The 19,532-nt window shown below is 32.9% G+C and overlaps 1 protein-coding gene across 5 annotated transcripts in view; it reads left to right on the top strand.

Moving 5' to 3' along the window:
* DDX4 (DEAD-box helicase 4) overlaps window positions 1-19,532 on the top strand; it is a 58,892-nt gene that overhangs the window by 7,764 nt on the left and 31,596 nt on the right. For 3 of the 5 annotated variants that reach the window (XM_072958667.1, XM_072958670.1, XM_072958666.1), the window contains exons 4-7: window positions 10,772-10,849; window positions 13,428-13,505; window positions 15,218-15,268; window positions 18,567-18,626. In XM_072958667.1, coding sequence (XP_072814768.1) covers window positions 10,772-10,849; window positions 13,428-13,505; window positions 15,218-15,268; window positions 18,567-18,626 — 267 coding nt within the window. Of the gene's footprint in view, window positions 1-8,173; window positions 8,202-10,755; window positions 10,850-13,427; window positions 13,506-15,217; window positions 15,269-18,566; window positions 18,627-19,532 lie in introns of those variants that run through there. The other 2 variants (XM_072958669.1, XM_072958668.1) reach the window with 2 other exon arrangements.

Here is a 19,532-nt window from a genome sequence, read left to right as displayed (position 1 = left end):
TACGAACTATGCCAATGAATGCTCTGCTAAGCCAATACCTAAGTATTGTTACAGCAAAAAACCGAAAAAAGTAAAAACCTTTAAGACAGAGGTAAAAAGAAAGAAAATTATCTGAAATCTTGGCTCCCAGGTTCAGCCACCATTGACAGTTTGACTGATCTTTTGGATTTCTGCATGCATTGCCATATATATAATTGTATTTCACTGGCATACTTATACATGGTCCTTTTCGCATAGGTATTTATATATATACAAGTATTCATAAATACCTGTCTTGCTTTTCATTTCCTTACCTGCCCTTGTCTTCCACACTCTTTCTATGATCTTACGATTGTATTTAGAGATACTCCTTTTCATCATCTGTTCATGGAAATGGAACCCTGGAATACTACATCTTTTAATGACAGTTGTGGAAACCATTCTAAATCAATTGGTATAACGTAATTCTTTTCAAAATTCAGTGTAGAGAATTGACATTACCTGGTTTTAAAATGTAAAGTGGTAACTTCATTCCTTATAATTGAAGACATTTAATCCCCCTCTCTCATTCATTTAACTTCTTAGCATGGTACTTAGCATGAGTACTCATATTCATGAGTTCCACATCTGTGGAATCAACCAACTCTGGATAAAAAATACTTGGGAAAAAAAATACCAGAAAGTTCCAAAAAGCAAAACTTGTATTTGCCCTTCACTGGCAACTATTTACATAGTATTTACATTGTTTTAGGTGTTATGTGTGATTAGAGATGATTTTAAAAGTATGCGGAGGATGTTAGGTTATATGCAAAGACTACCCCATTTTATGTAAGGGAACTGTGAATCCAGAGATTTTGGTATCCTGGGGGTAGCGATAAGTGGAAGGGATTAGGGGTTTGGTGGGTCCTGGATCCAATCCCCCTCTAATTCCAATATTTAGCTCCTCCCCTTCCCCCTGTATACACCACTCACACATCTTCCCTTCCCATTCTATAGTTATCACACTTTTTGCAAAAAATCTGTATTCAGTTTTTATATCATGGTTTTGTATAACTCTCATGAGAACTATATAATATATTATGGTTACATTTCCTTTATTATTCAATCTTCTGTTTTGTTTTTTACAAGGGTTAATCATTACTTTGTTTTGTTTAATTGATCTGTGCTTCTATTGCTAATTCACTTCCAAACCCTCTGCCAGATACACAGCTATCCATTCGTAAGTATTTATGTTTATGATTTTTGACACATCTTTCTAAGCATGGATATCCATCAAACTACCTTCATAGTTAGTTTTTATCACATATACAGTGATCGGTTTCATTTTCTTTGATTCCTCCATCCTCTCCAGTAGAGGCTTGCTGCTTTCTAGGGTCTCATCTTAAGAATTATCCGTCACATCATTCCTGTGTCACATTCCATTTTCCTTGAATCCCATGTTTCTATCTTGATTCCTCCACCTCCCCACTGAAGGAACCCATTTTTCTACAGCATTTTGAGAAAGGAAGCATAGGAAGTAAATTTAAGAGATTGCAAATGTCTTTACCTTCATACTTAATTCATAGTTTAAGAGTAAAACTAGGTTGGAAATAATTCTCTCCCCAAACTGTAACTGCTTCATTGTACATGAAATTCTAGTGATGCTGCTGAGTTCAATTATCTGAATCCTGGCCCATTGTATGTTACTATTTTTCTAAACTCTTCTAAAGATTTTGGGACCTTATTTTGTCTTACGTATTTTAAAAATTTTATGATTATGTACCTTGATATGGGACTTTCTATATTTATTGTAGAAGACACTCAGATGAGAAATTTTCTTATTTTTTCCTCCGAGGATTATTATAATTTAATTTGAATGTTGTCTCTGTTCCCTTTATTGTTTCTTAGACTTTTTTTCCCGTATATGTTTTGTATAGATGACTTTCGTGAAAAGTCTGATGATCCTTGCCTGCCTTTTTGTATTCAAGAGTGGAACATTAAATTGCTGACAGGAAACTAATTCTCTGCCTGGACACAGCTTGTTGACTAATGGGTTCTACTATTAAGTGATTGAGCCAGGCTAGGCTGTTTTGTTGGGGAGAGCAGTTTCCCTAGAGAGGAATCATCTAGTTCTTTTCTAGAGGGTTTAAATTTTTTGAACTGCTTTCTGTTTCATTTCATGTTTCATCCTTCTCTCCCTCTTTCCTCATTGTATTGTACGGATCCTGTGCTGCCTGTGCTGATTTCTTTCTTACCCATTTTTGAATGATTTGAATTCTTCCTAGGCTAGCTATTTGTGAGCGAGAACTGTCAGGGAATTCTTACTCCTCTGCTTCCCTGAAGGAGCCATTCTTTTTGTGTGTTTTAAAAGATATGTTGTTATGTGTGTATATTTTTTGTGTGCTTATATTTTTAATTTGAAAAATGTTGCTTTGCTAAAGATCTCATTCTTGTTTCTTGCCTCCCACTATGTTTAAGATATATTACTAACTAATAATTGATTGCATTATTTCTAACTACTGCATGTAGTACCACCAAGTTTTGTCTACCTTCTTATCCTCATGATGAACATTGTGATTATATTTCCTGTTCCCCTCCACCACCACAAGAATGAGCAGTCTTGCACATATCACTTTATGGGTCTGAATGAGAATTTCTTTGGGTAATGGATTCAGTAGAGGAATTACAGGGTCATCAGGTGTATATGTACTTAATTTGACCAAATATTTAATAATTGTTTTCCAGAATAGCTTTATCAATCTATATGCCCATCAGTAGAACATGAGAGTTCTTATAGTCCCACTGACAATTGATATTGTTGCCAAAAGATCAGCCCCTGTCCCTGATGAGCCAAACTGAAACTCAGAGACAGGGTCTTAGAGCATAGAAGAAAAGAGACAGCTTTATTGCTTTGCCAGGCAAAGAGGACTCACAGCAGGCTAGTGCCTTCAAAACTGTGAACCCACCTTGGGGATGGGGTAGGGTGATTATATAGCCATAGCTCAAACAATAAAACATTGATAACAATCAACAGAATCATTTTCTTGTCATAAGACTTAGAGTGGTGTCATGATGTCTCCAGGTGACCAATTCTATAGAGGCTAGCAGTTGTCACTTTTTCAATCTTTTTATCTTGGAATAATCCACGGCGTGGTCTTTTTGGTAATTTGGTATATTTTGTGAGGTTATAGTTCCATGACCTTCTCCTTGGAAAACAGCTCAGAAACTAAGCATGATTATTACTTTCGATTACTGGAATAAAGTAGAAACATTAAAATTAACACCTTTAGTTTTAACAATGGGCCTGGAGCTGTGAGTAGTCAATCCGTTTAGTTGACTGTTTTAAGGGCAAGTGTTAAAGTAAGCAATCTGTTAGCCTAAGTGTGGTCATTTTAATTCTTCTTCAAAAATATTATTCAATCTTTTTCTTTTAGCCACTCTGTTGAGTATATAGTAAAATCTCATTGTTTCAGTATGCATTTATTGGGTTACTTATGAGCTGAACTGTCTTTTCATATGCTTGTTACCCTTTTGGGTTTCCACTTATGTATGTTGCTTATTCATCTTTTTGACCATTTTTCTATTGGGCTTGCTCTCTTTCTCTTGTTGGTTGGTAGGCATTCTTCTGATGTTCTAGATTTTACACTTTTTTCTGATTTAGATTTTGTGAATATTTCCTTCCATTTATTATCTCTTAACTTGGCACATAACATTCCTTACTGATCAAAAATTTTAATTTGATATTCCTTATTGATCAGAATTTTTAGTTTGAAGCCTTTAAACTAATTTTTTTGCTTTCTGATTTGCTTTTACAGTTTCAGTTAAGAAACTCTTCCCTACTTCTGTGTCAAAAAAGTAACCACCTAAGTTATCTTTAGTTTCACCTTTCATATTTAGCTTTTATTATTCTGAACTTGTCTTTTTTTTTTTAATTCATGGTGGCCATATTTATTTGAGTTCAAGATCAGGACATAATGTACGCAGTATGAGTGTACATACAGGGCTCCCTGAAAAGATTCTTTGACATTAGTGTTTTTCTGGTCCACCTGGCCTATGGGTCTTCAATTATAGTGGAGAGGTGGTTTTTTGTTTTTTTGGGGTTTTTTTGAATTGTGGTAAAAATAAACATAAAATTTACCATCTTAATCATTTTTTAAAATAGAAAAATACTGGATATTTTTAGAGAAATTTTAGGTTCACAGCAACATTGAAGGGAAGGTATAGAGATTTCCCATAAAATCCCTGCCCCCAACATGCTCAGCTTCCCCTTCTATCAACATCCAGCACCAGAGTAGTACATTTGTTACAATTGATGAACCTACATTGATACATGGTGTTGTATATTCTGTGGGTTTGGACAAATGTGTAATGACATGTATCCATCATTATAGTATCATACAGAATATTTTCAATGCCTTGAAAAATCCTCTGTGCTCTCAGCTCATTCTTCCCTGCTTTCTCCTCAACTCTAGGAACTATTGATCTTTTTACTGTCTCCGTATTTTTTGCCTTTTCCAGATTGTTATATAGTTAGAATCATATGGTGTGTAGCCTTTTAAGATTGGCTTCTTTGACTTAGTAATATGCATTTAAGATTCCTCCAAGTCTTTTCATGTCTTGATAGCTCATTTTTTTAGTAATGAATAATATTCCATTGTCTGAATGTACTACAGTTTTTTAAAAAGTTCATTCATACTGATGGACATCTTGATTGTACCCCAGTTTTGGCAATTAGGAATTAAACTACTGTAAACATCCCATGTTCAGTTTTTGTGTGGATATGTTTTCAACTCATTTGGGTAGATACCAGGGAGCGCAGGATAGTATGGTTAAGAGTATGTTTAATTTTGTAAGAAACAACCAGACTGTCATCCAAAGTGTGTCTGTACAATTTTGCATTTACACCAACAATAAATGAGAGTTCTTATTGCTGCACATCCTCACCAGCATTTGATGTTGTCAGTGTTATGAATTTTGGCCATTTTCATAGGTATATAGTGGTATCTCATTGTTTGAATTTACATTTCTCTGACAAGTCATGTGGAGCATCTTTCCATATGCTTATTTACTCTTTATCTTTGGTGAGGTGTCTCTTAGGTCTTTGGCTCATTTTTCAATTGGATTTTCCTATTGTTGAGTTTTAGGAGTTGTTTATTTTGGATAACAGTCTTTTATCAGATGTGTCTTTTGCAAATATTTTTCTCCCGGTGTTTGGCTTGTTCTCTCATTCTCTTGACATTGTCTTTCACAGAGAAGTTTTTAATTTTAGTGAAATTCAGCTTATCTATTTCTTTCATGGATTATGCCTTTGGTGTTGTATCTAAAAGTCATTAGCATATTCAAGGTCATCTAGGTTTTCTCATGTGTTATCTTCTAGAAGTTATCTAGTTCCGCATTTACATTTAGGTCTGTGATCCATTTTGAGTTAATTTTTGTGAAGGATATAAGGACTGTCTATTCTAGATTCAATTTTTTTTATCATGTGGATGTTCAGTTATTCCAGCACCATTTGTTGAAAAGGCTTTCTTTGCCCCATTGTATTGCCTTTGCTTTTTGTCAAAGATCAATTGACAATATTTGTATGGGTCTATTTCTAGGCGATTCTATACTGTTGATCTGTTTGTTCTTTTGCCAACGCAACTGTCTTGATTACTACAGCTTTATAGTAAGTCTTGAAGTTGAATAGTGTCAGTCCTCCAACTTTGTTCTTCTTCAATATTGTGTTGGTTATTCTGGGGCTTTTGTCACTCCACATAAACTTTAGAATCAACTTATTGATAATCCACAAAATATATAACTTGCTGAAATTTTGTTTGGATCCTGTGGGATCTATAGATCAAGTTGAGAAGAACTTAACACCTTGACAATATTGAGTCTTCCTGTCTATGAATGTTTAATTATTTCTCAATTTATTTAGTTCTTTGATTTTATTCACCAGAGTTTTGAAGTTTCCCTCATATAGATCTATATATTTTGTTAAATATTTATACCTAATAATTCCATTTTTGGTGTGTAATGTAAATGGTAATGTGTTTTAAATTTCAGTTCTACTTGTTCATTGATGGTGTATAGGAATGCGGTTAACTTTGGATATTAACCTTGTATCCTGCTAAAATTACGTATTAATTCCAGAAGGTTTTTTTTTGTTAGTTCTTTTGGATTTTCTACATAGATGATCATGTCATTTGTGAAAAGAGACAGTTTTATGTCTTATGTCTTCCTTCCCAATATGTATACCTTCTATTTTCTTTTATTGCCTTATTACATTAACTAGATTTTCCAGTATGATGTTGAAAATGAGTGATGAGATGGTACATCTTTGCTTTATACCTGATCTTAGTGAGAAAACTTTGAGTTTCTCCCTACTAAGTATGATGTTAGTTGTAGGGTTTTTGTAGCTATTCTTTATGAAGTTCAGTAAGTTCCCTCATCTCAACAATTTTTAAATGTAAAACTAAATCTATCCTTTTGAATATGGTGTGAAATAGAGACTTTTTTCTGCAGATAGTAACCCAATTTTCCCAGCACCATCTGTTAAGCAGTCTCTTTTCCTTCTTGAAGTGTGATGTGGATTTCATCTTTACACAATTTTGTTCTTTTTTTTTTTTGTCTTAAAGCACTGGATAAATCTACCATTCATTGAATAGTAGTGGAAATAACCAGCAATATAGGCTTTTCCTCATTTCAGTGGGAATAATCCGCAATTTTTATAATTAAAGGATGATGTTTGCTTTAGGTTTCTGTTAATTGTGGGCTTTTGTTTTTTGTTTGTTTGTTTTTACCATGCTAAGAAAGTTTCTTTTCATTTCTGCTTGGATATTAGTTTTGTACCAGAATGGCAGTTAAAGGTTAGCCAGTGCTCTTTTTGGAATTACTGATTTCTGTTATCCCTCTTCTTTAAACTTGTTAATGTAGGGAAATAATTTTTGTTTTTAGACTTGAACTAACTTTATATTCCTAGGATAAGTTTGTTACTAGGATGAACATAGCTATTTTATTGCAATATTGGATGAAATTAGGTGTTAGCACTTTTTCAATGATGCAGTAAGATTGGCCTGTTGTTTTCTTTTCTCATGTTGTTCTCATTTGATTTTGTTTTCAAGCATTTCATCTTTTTAAAAGATAAGCTCTGGAATATGAAAATTACCTACTTATTGCAAGTTCAGTAGAATTTGTCCACAGAAATGTCTAGGCCAGGCCAGGTTCTTCTTTTTAAATTTTTTTTTTTTATTGAAGCATAGTGTATACACAGATTCAGTATTTTTAATTGAGTAATTACACATGATAAACATACATAGCTCTGGATTTTCATGAGCTGAACACTCCTTTACCAGTACCCAGATCAATAAACAGTGCATTGAAGCAGAAACCTACAAGCTCTCCTATCTCTCCCTTCAAGGCACCAATCCTCTATTCAGGAGTATTCTGATTTCTAACAGAGACAGGAAGTCTTGGGAAGAGTATACAGAAACTTCAGTTTGTTGAGTAAAGGATATGTTAGTCTGTTTCTTGAGCTTAAAACAATTGCTGTTGATTCTAAGATCTTGCCTTTATTTTATTGAAGTATAGTTGATTTACAATATTGTATTAGTTTCAGGTGTACAGCAAAGTGATTCAGTTATACATATATATATTCTTTTCAGGTTCTTTCCCATTATAGATTATTATAAGATGCTGAATATAGTTCTCTGTGCTATACAGTAGATCTTTGTTGTTTCTGTTTTTGTTGTTTATCTATTTTGTGTATAGTAGTGTGTATCTGTTAATCTCAAACTCCTTAATTTATCCTTCTTTTTTTCCCCTTTGGTAACCATAAGTTTATTTTCTGTGTCTGTGAATCTATTTGTTTTGTAAATAAGGTCATTTGTGTCATTTTTTAAGAAACCACATGTAAGTGATATCATATGATAACCGTCTTTGTCTGACTGACTTCACTTAGTATGATACTCTCTAGATCCATCCATGTTGCTGCAGGTGGCATTATTTCATTTTTTATGGCTGAGTAATATTCCAGTGTGTGTATTTATATATATAATATATAAATAAATTATATAAATAATATTTAAGTAAATATATAATATATATGTAGATAGATACCACATCTTCTTTACCCATTCATCTGTCTGTGTCTTCACTATTGTAAATAGTGCTGCTATGACCATTGGGGTGCATGTATCTTTTCAAATTAGAGTTTTCATTTTTTTCCAGATATATGCCCAGGAGTGGAATTGCTGGATGATATGGTACCTCTATTTTTAGTTTTTTTTAAGGAACCTCCATACTGTTCTACATAGTGACTACACCAATTTACATTCCCACCAGCAGTGAAGGAGGGTTCTGTTTTCTCCACACTTTCCCTAGTATTTATTATTTGTAGAATTTTTGATATGGCTGTTTTCACCAGTGTGAGGAGATACCTAGTAGTTTTGATTTGTATTTCTCTAATAATTAAAAATGTTGAGCATCTTTTCATTTGCCTGTTGGCCAATTATGTCTTCTTTGAAGAAATGTTTGTTTAGGTCTTCTGTCCATTTTTTGATTGGGTTGTTTGCTTTTTGATACTGAACTGTATGAGCTGTTTGTATATTTTGAAAATTAAGCCCTTGTCAGTCACATCATTTGCAAATATTTTCTCCCATTCCATAGATTGTCTTTTTGTTTTGTTTATGGTTTCCTTGGCTGTGCAAAAGCTTTTAATTTTAATTAGGTCCCATTTGTTGTTGTTGTTTTTATTTCCATTACTCTAGGAGATGAATCCAAAAAAATATTGCTGTGATAAATGTCAAAGAATGCTTTGGATATATTTTCCTCTAATAAGAGTTTTATAGTATCTTGTCTTACATTTAGACCTTTAATACATTTTGAGGTTTTTTTTGTATATGGTATTAGAGAATGTTCTAATTTCATTCTTTTACATGTAGCTGACCAGTTTTCCTAGGACCACTTATTGAAGGTACCATCTTTTCTCCGCTGTATAGTCTTGACTTCTTTGTTGTAGATTAATTGACCATAAGTGTGTAGGTTTATTTCTGGGCTCTCTATCCTGTTGCATTGATCTATATGTCTGTTTTTGTACCAGTACTACACTGTTTTGGTTACTCTAGCTTTGTAGTATAGTCTGAAGTCAGGGAGTGTGATTCCTCCAGCTCTGTTATTCTTTCTCAAGATTGTTTTGGCTCTTTGGGATCTTTTGTTTTTCCATACAAATTTTAAAATTATTTGTTTTTGTTCTGTGAAAAATGCCCTTGATATTTTGTTAGATTTTTCATTGAGTCTGTAGATTGCCTTGGATAGTATGGTCATTTTAACAATATTGATTTCTTTCAGTCCAGCAGCATGATATATCTTTCCATCTGTTTTTGTAGACTCCATTTTCATTGGTCCTGTGGAATCAGTTAGGGAATAATTTCTCTTCTTATTTCCTGGTAGAAATTTATGACATTGGAATGATTTGTTCTATGAGAGTGTGGTAAAACTCACCTGTGAAACTGTATTTACATATGATCCAGAGATGTAAGTAGTGGTTCAGTTTCTATAGGACAGTTTGGTTTGTTTTTATTGTTTCTTGAATCAGTTTTGGTAAGTTAATTTTCTTGGAACTTTTCTGTTTAAGTTTTGAATGTAGTAGTACAAGGTAGTTTGTGATGATTTTTTTTTATAAAAAGCTCAGAGCATGAGAGTTATTCTCAAACTTTTAAGTGTACAGTACAGTGTTGTTATTAAATACAAGCACAATGTTGTACGGCAGAACTCTAGAAACTTTTTTTTATCTTAGGTAACCAAAACTTTCTACCCACAGAACAGCAACTCCCATTGTTTTGTTTTGTTTTGTTTTGTTTTGTTTCTTTCTCTTCCTTCCTCCCACCCCCATCAGACTTCTAGTGATTTGTCACTCTGGCAAGTCTTTATTGATATCTTAAAGGACTAGATTTTGGCTTTGTTGAGCCACTGTTATATATTTGTTTCCTGTTTTATTAATTGCTGCTCTTAACCATTTTTTTCCATCTTTACTCTTAAGTGATTTATTTTGTTGTTTTTCTAACATTCTTACTAGTTGAGATGGCTGCTTATTAGCTCATTAATTTTGAGTTCTTTCTTACATAGAAATTTAAGTTCTGATGTATAACATTTTTATTATTGAATTCTAAGTATTTCTAAAGTTCCACTGCAATTTTTTTCTTTGAGCTGTGTTATAGGTAAGTGTTTTAAAAGTGTATTTCCAAATATAAGAGGGTTTTAAACAAGTTTTTTTGGTATTTAATAATTTCTAATTTTTTAAAAGTTGAAGCATAGTTGGCTTAAAATGTTAGTTTCAGGTTCATAACAGCAATTTGATGTTTTTATAGATTACAAACCATAATAAGTTAGTATAAAATATTGACTCTATTCCCTATGATGTAAGTTACATCTCTGTAGCTTACTTATTTTATAACTTGTAGTTTGTATCTTTTAATCCCCTTCACATATCTCATAACTACCCCCTCCCATCTGGAAACCACTAGTTTGTTTTCTGTAGGTGACTGTTCTCAGTATTAGCAAACTGTTTTCCAGTAAGTCGTGGTTGAGAAAAATTATATCCTTCTTTTGATTTCCAATTTCTTTAATTGTAAGTGAGGTTTAGTCACTGTTTTTCTTTTGGAGAACTACCTATTTTTATTCATAACCCAATTTACTGGTAGGGTATTTATTTTCCTTACTGCTATATAAAATCCCTCCTTTGCCATATGGATGGCACATTGAAAAGGCTTAAAGTTTGCATACCACCAAGATATTTTTTGTTATTTTGACTTGCTTCAGATGTTATTTATTTTAGAAATGGATGATGGATCTTCTCGAAGAGATCATTTCATGAGAAGTGGGTTTGCCTCTGGAAGGAGTTTGGGAAACAGAGGTAATTATCTTTCCTTAATCTTCTGTCAAATAGTTGAATAGTAGAATGAATAGAGGCATTTATGGCTACTTAGTGCAAAGCTTAAACTATTATAACTTCGTGTACAATAGACTTTGGGAATAATGAATTCATTTTTTAAAAAATGTCAGTCTTTTTGCTGTTTTACTTTTTTGGGACAATAAGAAATAGTTAAATTGATTAGATAGATTGATTATAGATAGTTGCTTCACAGAGCTACTTCTTAATGTGTTGATTATTGATTTCCAATAGTTGGCATGGGAGAATGTTTGTAAAAGCTTCAGATATTAGGGTGCAAAGGACCTCTTTCCTAATTTTATGTTTCTCAAGAAAAGGCAATATGAGAAGCAGTTCTGTTAGCTCATTTGTATTAAGAGGTTATTTCCCAAACTTGGAATTTCTTATTGTTATTTTTAGAACCAGCAGCACTAGATTTGGCAGATAATGACACAGCAGAATACCTTCCTACAGTCCATTTTTAGATTTGATATTAAAATGCTGAAACTGTTCTGTACTATGTTTTATTATAGTGCAACAGAATAATTATTATTAGAACCTCATATTAAATTTATTTAAAAATCCGTTCATTTCTTACATGGGATGCCATAAACTAGGGTTAATTGGTAGTTTTAAGTATACATGATATTTATTCTTGAATTTAATAACTTTTTAACTTTATTGATATTTTCTCAATTTTTTATTCATTGGAAAAAAGTTGCTGTGTGGTATTTCATTTGATATTTGGAAAACTTAATTTTTTAGATACAATTAACGCAAATGTGAATTTTATATTTTAACATGTTCCTACTACTAATGGAAATAATTTATTCTTTAAATATGCATATATATTTTGTTTTTTAAGCTGCTTATTAAGTAAGAGGCATTGATTATTTGGACCGTAGAGTTGTGCTAAGAGATTCAAGTGTGGATTTTGTTTGCTACAACTAATGTTAGAAATAATAAATATCTTAATATTATATTCAGGGAACTATTTAATATTTAGATATATTTTAAAGTTCTATTTTAGAATGGGTTATGTGATACTTTTTGATGTAGACTTGTAAACATTGTTGAATAAAACCTTTTTAAATGAGAAAACCATCACTGAGACAGATTTTACTACAGATTGTTAATTCCATATGTTGTAGGTTGAATTACATTAAACTTCTGATCAAAACTCTTTGTTGAATGTTAGTACTTTAAAAATGTTAGTACTTTATGTATAATCCAGGAAATTCATAAACTCATGAATATTTTTCCTGTATAATTCATCTAACAGTTTCAATATCTATGATATTTTTTTCTCGGAACTTGACGTATCAAGTAATGTGGTTTTGAAATTGATTCTAGATTGTTTAACATTGATTAGCTTTTCATGTTCTATGAAGTATTACCTAAAAAGCCTTAACTTCTTGAATCACACATTTCTTTAGAATCTGATGAAAATACTGATAGTTGCTTATACACATTTTTTGCACATGGCTTTAGCAGTTTTACAGATTTCTTAACTTCTCTGTGTTAGGATATTACAGAGATAGGTAAGACAATTCATGAGGATTATAAGACAGTGTTTTAATTTTTCTCAGTGATAGTTTAAAGGAGCAGTTCATGATGTTTTGGATGTCTTTTCTAATTTTTTGTTTTAAATTAACCATGCTCTTTGCGATAGTGTCTGCTCTCAAAGTTCTTAATTTAATGGTATAGAAACACATAGAAATATTCGTAAAAAGGGGAAATACATAGTGTGCTGTCAGAATGTGGCTGAAGGATTGATAATGGCTGGAGGACAGAAGTAGGACTTCACAAAGAAGGTGACTTTTGAACTGGGCTTTGGAAGAGTGAAAAGAATTTTGCTAGGAAAAATATGAAAGTAGGGAATGTCAGTCTGAAGGAGCAGCATGTAGGAAGGTAGAGAATACTGTAAGTTCACAATGTATGGGAAGTTGTTTGGTATGAATTAAAATGTTGGGTATTCAGAGTTGTGTAGTGGGAGCTAAAGCTAAGAAGGCTAATGTGGGGAAATACTGTGAGGGGTGAGAGGTGAAGGGGAATGGTATTCATACCCTTTTTCCCTTTGTTATGTAGTCCCTTCCTAATTTTAATTTGATAAGTGGAAAGATTGAGAGCAGTTTAAGTATTGGAAAAATGAATAAATAATAAATAGAATAATTTTAAAAATAGTACAAGAGTATAACATTTTCAATAGCTGTGACTTTCACACAGGGGTGTAATGTAAATAACTGCTTCTATCAGGGTAAAGTTTCAGAATACAGAAAATCAGAGAGTTGAATTTCTTGATTAAAGGTCACTAGAAAAATAACTAATAGACGGCTGCATTTCACCAATAGTCAATTTGTTTTTACCTTGATATTATAATTTTATAATTTTTGAAAAGAAGTTACAGGTATATTATATCTTTATAAGTTCCTTTACTGCTCTCTCCCCATCCTTGGAAGTCCCCTTACTCCAAAGATTCATTTAATTCCTAATTTTTGTAGTTTTTGATGATACACTTAATTTTATATGTAAAAGAGTTTTAACTCTATCTAAACTTTTTCAGATCCTGGCGAGTCTAATAAAAGAGAAAACATGTCTACAGTGGGGGGTTTTGGAATTGGAAAGAGTTTTGGAAACAGAGGTAATCTGCTTATGGTATCTTACAGTCAAAAATTGAATGACCTCAAGTTTTATAGTGTTTGAATTCTATGTCCCTTGAATGTACATAGAAAGTGTGTACCTTTCCTGAGAATTTATACGGATCACAAGGGACTGCTTTCACTTTCCTTGTCATAGTTTAGAGCAGTAGTTTATGCTACTTTGGGCGTATTTGCTATTCTGTTTAGATTTTTTTCCCTCTTCTTAAATAGCCATGCTACTTGCTGCAGCATCTCTTCAAACTGATTTACCCCGCAGGTGACCCCCAGTTCTTTTCTTGTGTACTCATGACTTCCTTCCCCTGCCTGCCACCCAAACAAGAGATCTGTCTTATAATTGCAAGGGTGCATTTGAGTCTTCATCTTCCCTTGAACAAAGAACCAGTAGATGCTTTGAAATTACATTTTTTTCCATGGAAACTTTAAAAATTGTAGATTAGAACTTAAGCAGAGTTTAAGATCAAGACCAATAGTGTGTAAGTGGAAGATTTTCCCAAGCATTTTGGAAACCTGGCACTTACCTTTTTTAGGAGAGATGTATGGAGGGAAAGAGGCAATTGTAGGGGGCAGTAGAATATAATCCTTTTCTGAACCAACTTGAAAGACTGCAAATGAAATGGATAAAATAACTCAAAACCTAGGTTTTGTGATACATACTCTTTCTGTAGGGAATATCTTTATTTTGAAATTAGTATCTGCTCAAGGGAAAAATTGTCATCCAATCATATATTGAGGCTATAGGATACTTACTTTTTTATATGCTAATTGTGTATTAAATTTCTATAGAGTTTAATGCTGGAAGGGACATTAGGTTTTGTTGAACCTGAGATGTTAAATGACTTGATATGTAGACATTTGCATATAAATCAAACATCTGTCAAACAGTAATTGATTAGTCTCTATAGTACTGAAAGCCAATATTTAATATTATTTAGATTAGATACTAATTGATAGGCATTGTATATTAACATTTAATTTTAAGTTATATTATTCCCTGAATATCTCTCTACTATAGATCATTTTATTAACTCTCAACATTTAAAAATTTTATGAAATATTACTGATGGATACTTTTAATTTTAGAGATATCTATATGCCCAGAGATGCATAAATCTAGATACATGCTTTTATTAAATGAGAAATTTGAAAGCAGAGTCTGATGAGAGGTTTTTTTTTTTTTTTGTAAATAGAAGTAGGAAGAATATCCTTGTTACTGAGAAGGGAAAAACTACTGAACATTGAATTACAACTTAGTTGTATTATCCTCTAGCAGATGAAGAGACTGCAAGTTAATTTATAAAATTTTTAAAAATTTTGGTATTTTGAATAGAAATTACATAGGGGTTATAGTGATATTTATACCCATGTTTTACCCATGTACATATAGAGGAATATACAACACTTGAGGTAATATAACATTGGCTGAGATTTTAACCTGAATGAACTGACATAAGGCAGAAATTTTAATACAACTTTCGTGAGTTCTAATTCAGTATTTTTATATAAAATTGTACGTGGTTTATCCTGTTGTAAAGGGGCACTGTGATTAGAAGTCCCTGTAAGGTGTTCTCTCCCTCTCTGCCTCCCTCCTTCCTTCTCTTCCTCCCTCTCTCCCTTCCTTTCTTCCTTCCACTGCAGAAGTACAGGTAATTGTTGTTTTGAGAAATTTGCAAGTTTAATTCTATATTTTATATAGGTTTTCCAAATAACAAGTTTGAAGAAGGTGATAGCTCTGGTTCCTGGAGAGGTAAGTTCAGTGTTTTTTTGTAGTGACTTAAAAATTTAATGTCCAGAGTACATGTTAAAGAGAAACTGAGATTAAGTATCTTAGTCTGTTCCAATTCTAATTTGTTTAAAACTAGTTTTATAAAGTAGCTATAGCCAGAGCCTTAGTGAAGAATTCAGGCATCCTAATTTTTGGCCTTTTTTCACCTGCCTTAGTTAATCTATAAAGTGCAGCTTTTGAATGCTGTGCTACCTTGAGAAGAAGGGGACTGTAGAAAGAGCAAGTCAAAAATCAAAGCTCCACTTCCATATATACAGTTTGGGACATGTAGGTCCTTATTCAGATTCAATTAAGTATTGATGGTAGAAAAAGATTCATGAGAATGTGAATCACTGGTGAAGTCAAAGGTATTTCTGTGAAAGGTACACTCTGGTTTGGAGGAATACCAAGAAGAATGAGACTAGAGTAGTGTTACCAGAAGATAGAATACAATAATTAACAGTGCTTTCCCAGGAGACCCTGGTTGAGTAGATTTGGGTAAGGCCCTGGAACATGTATTTAAAAAGCATCCCTGGTGATTCAGATGCTGCTTTTGTTTGGTAACCACTAATCTATGCAGTCTTTATAACATAATACACTTTGGAATTACAGACATTGTTTCATGTCTCTGCTCTGCTGTCTACTAGTTGAATGACTTAAACAAGTTGCTTAATTTCTCAGAGCCACATTTTCCTATTGTGTAGAATGGAGGCCATCCATTTTATAGACTGTTAGGAACACTGAATGAGAATGTGGGTAAAAGCATGAAGCTTAGTACCAGTAAGCTTTATTCATAATAAACAATATACATCATCTATCTTCATTAAATATTTAGGACTTGATCTTAACAGTGACTCTCAAAATCAAAACCAAACCTAGACTTGATCAAATTAAAACCTTTTTGGAAAAAGGTGGAGGTTTAATATATCAATTAAGACTGTTTCCCCAAACTATTGCCAGTCTCATTCTCCCTGCTTCTGTCTGTTTTTTTTCTCCTGTCCTATTCAAAGGGAACATACTTGACATAGAAATAATATTTGAGGGAAGAAAAACATCATTATGTTCATTCTTTCCCATTTCTCCTTATTGTAATTATCTCACTTTTATTTAATATTCAAGATCATTTCTAGTCATCAAAGACATTCCTCCCCACATGACTTTTCACTGGTGGGCCAGAGTGCTTTTGAGCACTAACTCCAGTTCTCACAGCACCTAAGAGAACTTCTTTCCTCGAAAATGGTCTACTTTTCCCCCTTTAATCTGCTTTCTTCTGTTCTCATTTTTAGTTCCCCTAAACTACAAATTTGTGTATGTGTATATATATATATGGATTAAATTCTTTCACTCTCACAGTTATTACTGGCAAGCCCCAGAGCAGATTTTGATGTCATGGTAGAAGCTTCTCTGCACACCAGTGTATGTTGTATTTTGTGGTTATTTTCCCTGCAGTCTATGTCCCCTAGCTGATGTAGAATAGCAATAAGGAGCTCAGATTTTGGAGTTGTACCCCCTGAGCTTGAGACCTGTATCATCATCTTCCTCTCAGTTGTGTATCTTGAAAAATGTGTTAACTTCTCTGTGTTTTTCTCTGTTTATAAAATGAGGATAATACCCACCTCATAAGTTTTTTGGAGGATTTAAAAAGTTAAAGTATAATTCATTTAGAATAGTGCCAGACACATACTAAGTTGTATATGTGTTGTTATTACTATTATTTTTATATAATTAATAGGTGATAAGTAATCATGGGATCATCTTTTTGTTTATGCTTGGCTTTATTTGTTAGCTCTACTGAGGTTATTTTTTTAAATAACTTTATTTTTAAATAACTGATGACTCAAAAGAAGTTTCAAAAATAGTGCAGAGGGTTTCCTTAACCCTTCTTTTCCTAATGTAATTGTACCCTTCACCCACCTTCTCCTAATGTTGCATATTTTAATTCCTGGTGTGGTCAAAATAACTCTGAATTTGCTTTAGGGAAATAATCGGCCAAAGGTCATGTGAGACCTCTTTCTCCTTGCCAGGTCCCAAATTAATTTATAGATTTTTTTTTCCTATAAAGCAATAAATGTTAGCTATCACTGTCGTTGTTCCAGGGCAAACCTTCTTTCCAAGAAAAGAAAGTTATCTTGATGTTAGATGGCTCTTTAGGAATATTTGTCTGTTGTTGCCATCAGCTCAGATGGAGTCTGCAACAAGAGCTCTGGGTCATTGTTTGTTATAAAACAATGTTAATTAAGTAGATTAGTACTTTTACGTGGAAAGTTAACTGATAGCTTCTGTTTAGCCACTTGATATCATCACTGGGACCTAAAGTTCTCAGATATTAAATAATATCATGCTCAAAGATCCCTTTTTTTTCCACATTTTTTTCTCTGTGATTTATCATAATATTTTGTGTATATTTCCCTGTGCTATACAGTGTAATCTTGTTTATCTATTCTACAATTTTGAAATCCCAGTCTATCCCTTCCCACCCTCTACCCCCCTGGTAATCAAAGATCCCTTGAAACCATCTCTCTATTTTCCCAAACATGGCTTTGTTGGAATCTTCTAGAAAGCTTAACGTTACTATTAAAAGTCATATTAATAATACGTAGCTTTTTAATTTAGAAAAATTTTTGATTTCTTGCTGTTACTCTACACATTCAAAATAAACATCTTTGTGGGTGCGTTCTGGGAATTTATTTTTAACCAACTTTCCAGATAATTCTTAGGCAGCCTTCAGTGTAGTGATCTTCATATTACTATTTAGAAACCCTGGTAATGTTACTTGATAAAGTCACTAAAAACAGAAAATCAGTATATTCCCAAATTCTCCCATTAGGATGAATGAGGAAAAGTTTGCATATATTAAAAAAAGACAGTAATATCTCAGGTTTATTAAGAAAGGCAAGTTACAGACATAATGATAACATTGTAAAAAGAAGTCATGCGTTTGTGGTGGTTTGTGGACCACATCTGAGAACACTTTACTTAATTCTGAAACCATTTTTAGTTAAACTGACATTTATGAAATTCTTGTTTTTTAGCTTGTGCTCAGTATTTGGCAAGTTATGCACTTAACATTTAATACTTAGATATATTAGGTGATTTGTATAGAGAAATGAGTGAATAAATATCTTTATATTTCTGTTATAATTATTTCAAGGATTCAAATGTTTATAATTTAACATAAAGTTAATTTCTTTTGTGACAGTGCTATTCTTTAGATACTACATTAATCTAAGTTTTAAAGTAGTTATTTAGATGCTATTCACATGTTAAATTTTTATTCAAGAGTCTAATAATGACTGTGAAGATAATCAAACACGGAACAGAAGGTTTTCCAAGAGAGGCGGTAAGGACCACGTTTTGCAGCAATTTGTACTTGACAGAGATACTAATCTGACAAAACTGATTTTGGAAGAACTAAAAGAAAGAAAAATTTTGGTGGTGGAAACCTTTAAAGCAGAATACTTTGGCATATGTTTTATGCTATTAATATTTGAGTTAATATTCAGTAGCTGTCCCTTCTTCTACTTTCTAAAGTCACTGGATTTTTTTTCTAAGACTTTCAGAGTGTGCTATGAAGTACAAAAGAGAGACTGTGAATCTTGGTCAGTCACAATATAGATGAACTAGAATGTCTTTCTCTGAATAGGATTATTGAAGATATGGGGGAGGGAAGAAATTGTAGGTTACTTTTTATTCAGGTCTATCAGTACTCTGCAATATTCTTCTAATCCTGCCTCTAATGAATTTGAGATGAGGTGGTATAAAAATTATGCCCAATTTTTGATTGTCTATAGGCAGACATGTTAAAATAGCAACAACAAAACCCACAAAAAACCACAGTGAACTAATAAAATTGCTACAAACGTACAAATCTGTTTGTGATAAGTTTGTTGTTTGGAACTGCATAGTAATTAGATACATCAGTGTTATGTGCAAATCTATTCCTGAGAAGAGTTTATTGTTTAGAACTGCGTAATAGGTACCTCATTGCTTTTGCTGCAACTTGGGAATATCCTTTTCCCTTGTGCGTTAGGTGGTCAGCTCATTGAATAGCAGGCCCTCCTTCATGAAGCTGAGACTTGCTGTGGATTTAAGTGTAGGCTTGGCTGGGCTGTGAGGTAGGGAGGAATTTGGTGGTGAATGGGGGGATGGCTTATTAACCTCATAGGTTGAAAAATGTTATGACAATTGCAGGGGGCCATGCAATGGTGGGGAGGAAATTTAGCTAAGAAAGACTCCTTTTTAGCAT

Source organism: Vicugna pacos, chromosome 3 (assembly GCF_048564905.1).
Source record: "Vicugna pacos chromosome 3, VicPac4, whole genome shotgun sequence".
Taxonomy (NCBI): domain Eukaryota; kingdom Metazoa; phylum Chordata; class Mammalia; order Artiodactyla; family Camelidae; genus Vicugna; species Vicugna pacos.
This window is presented reverse-complemented; position numbering and strand designations above follow the sequence as displayed.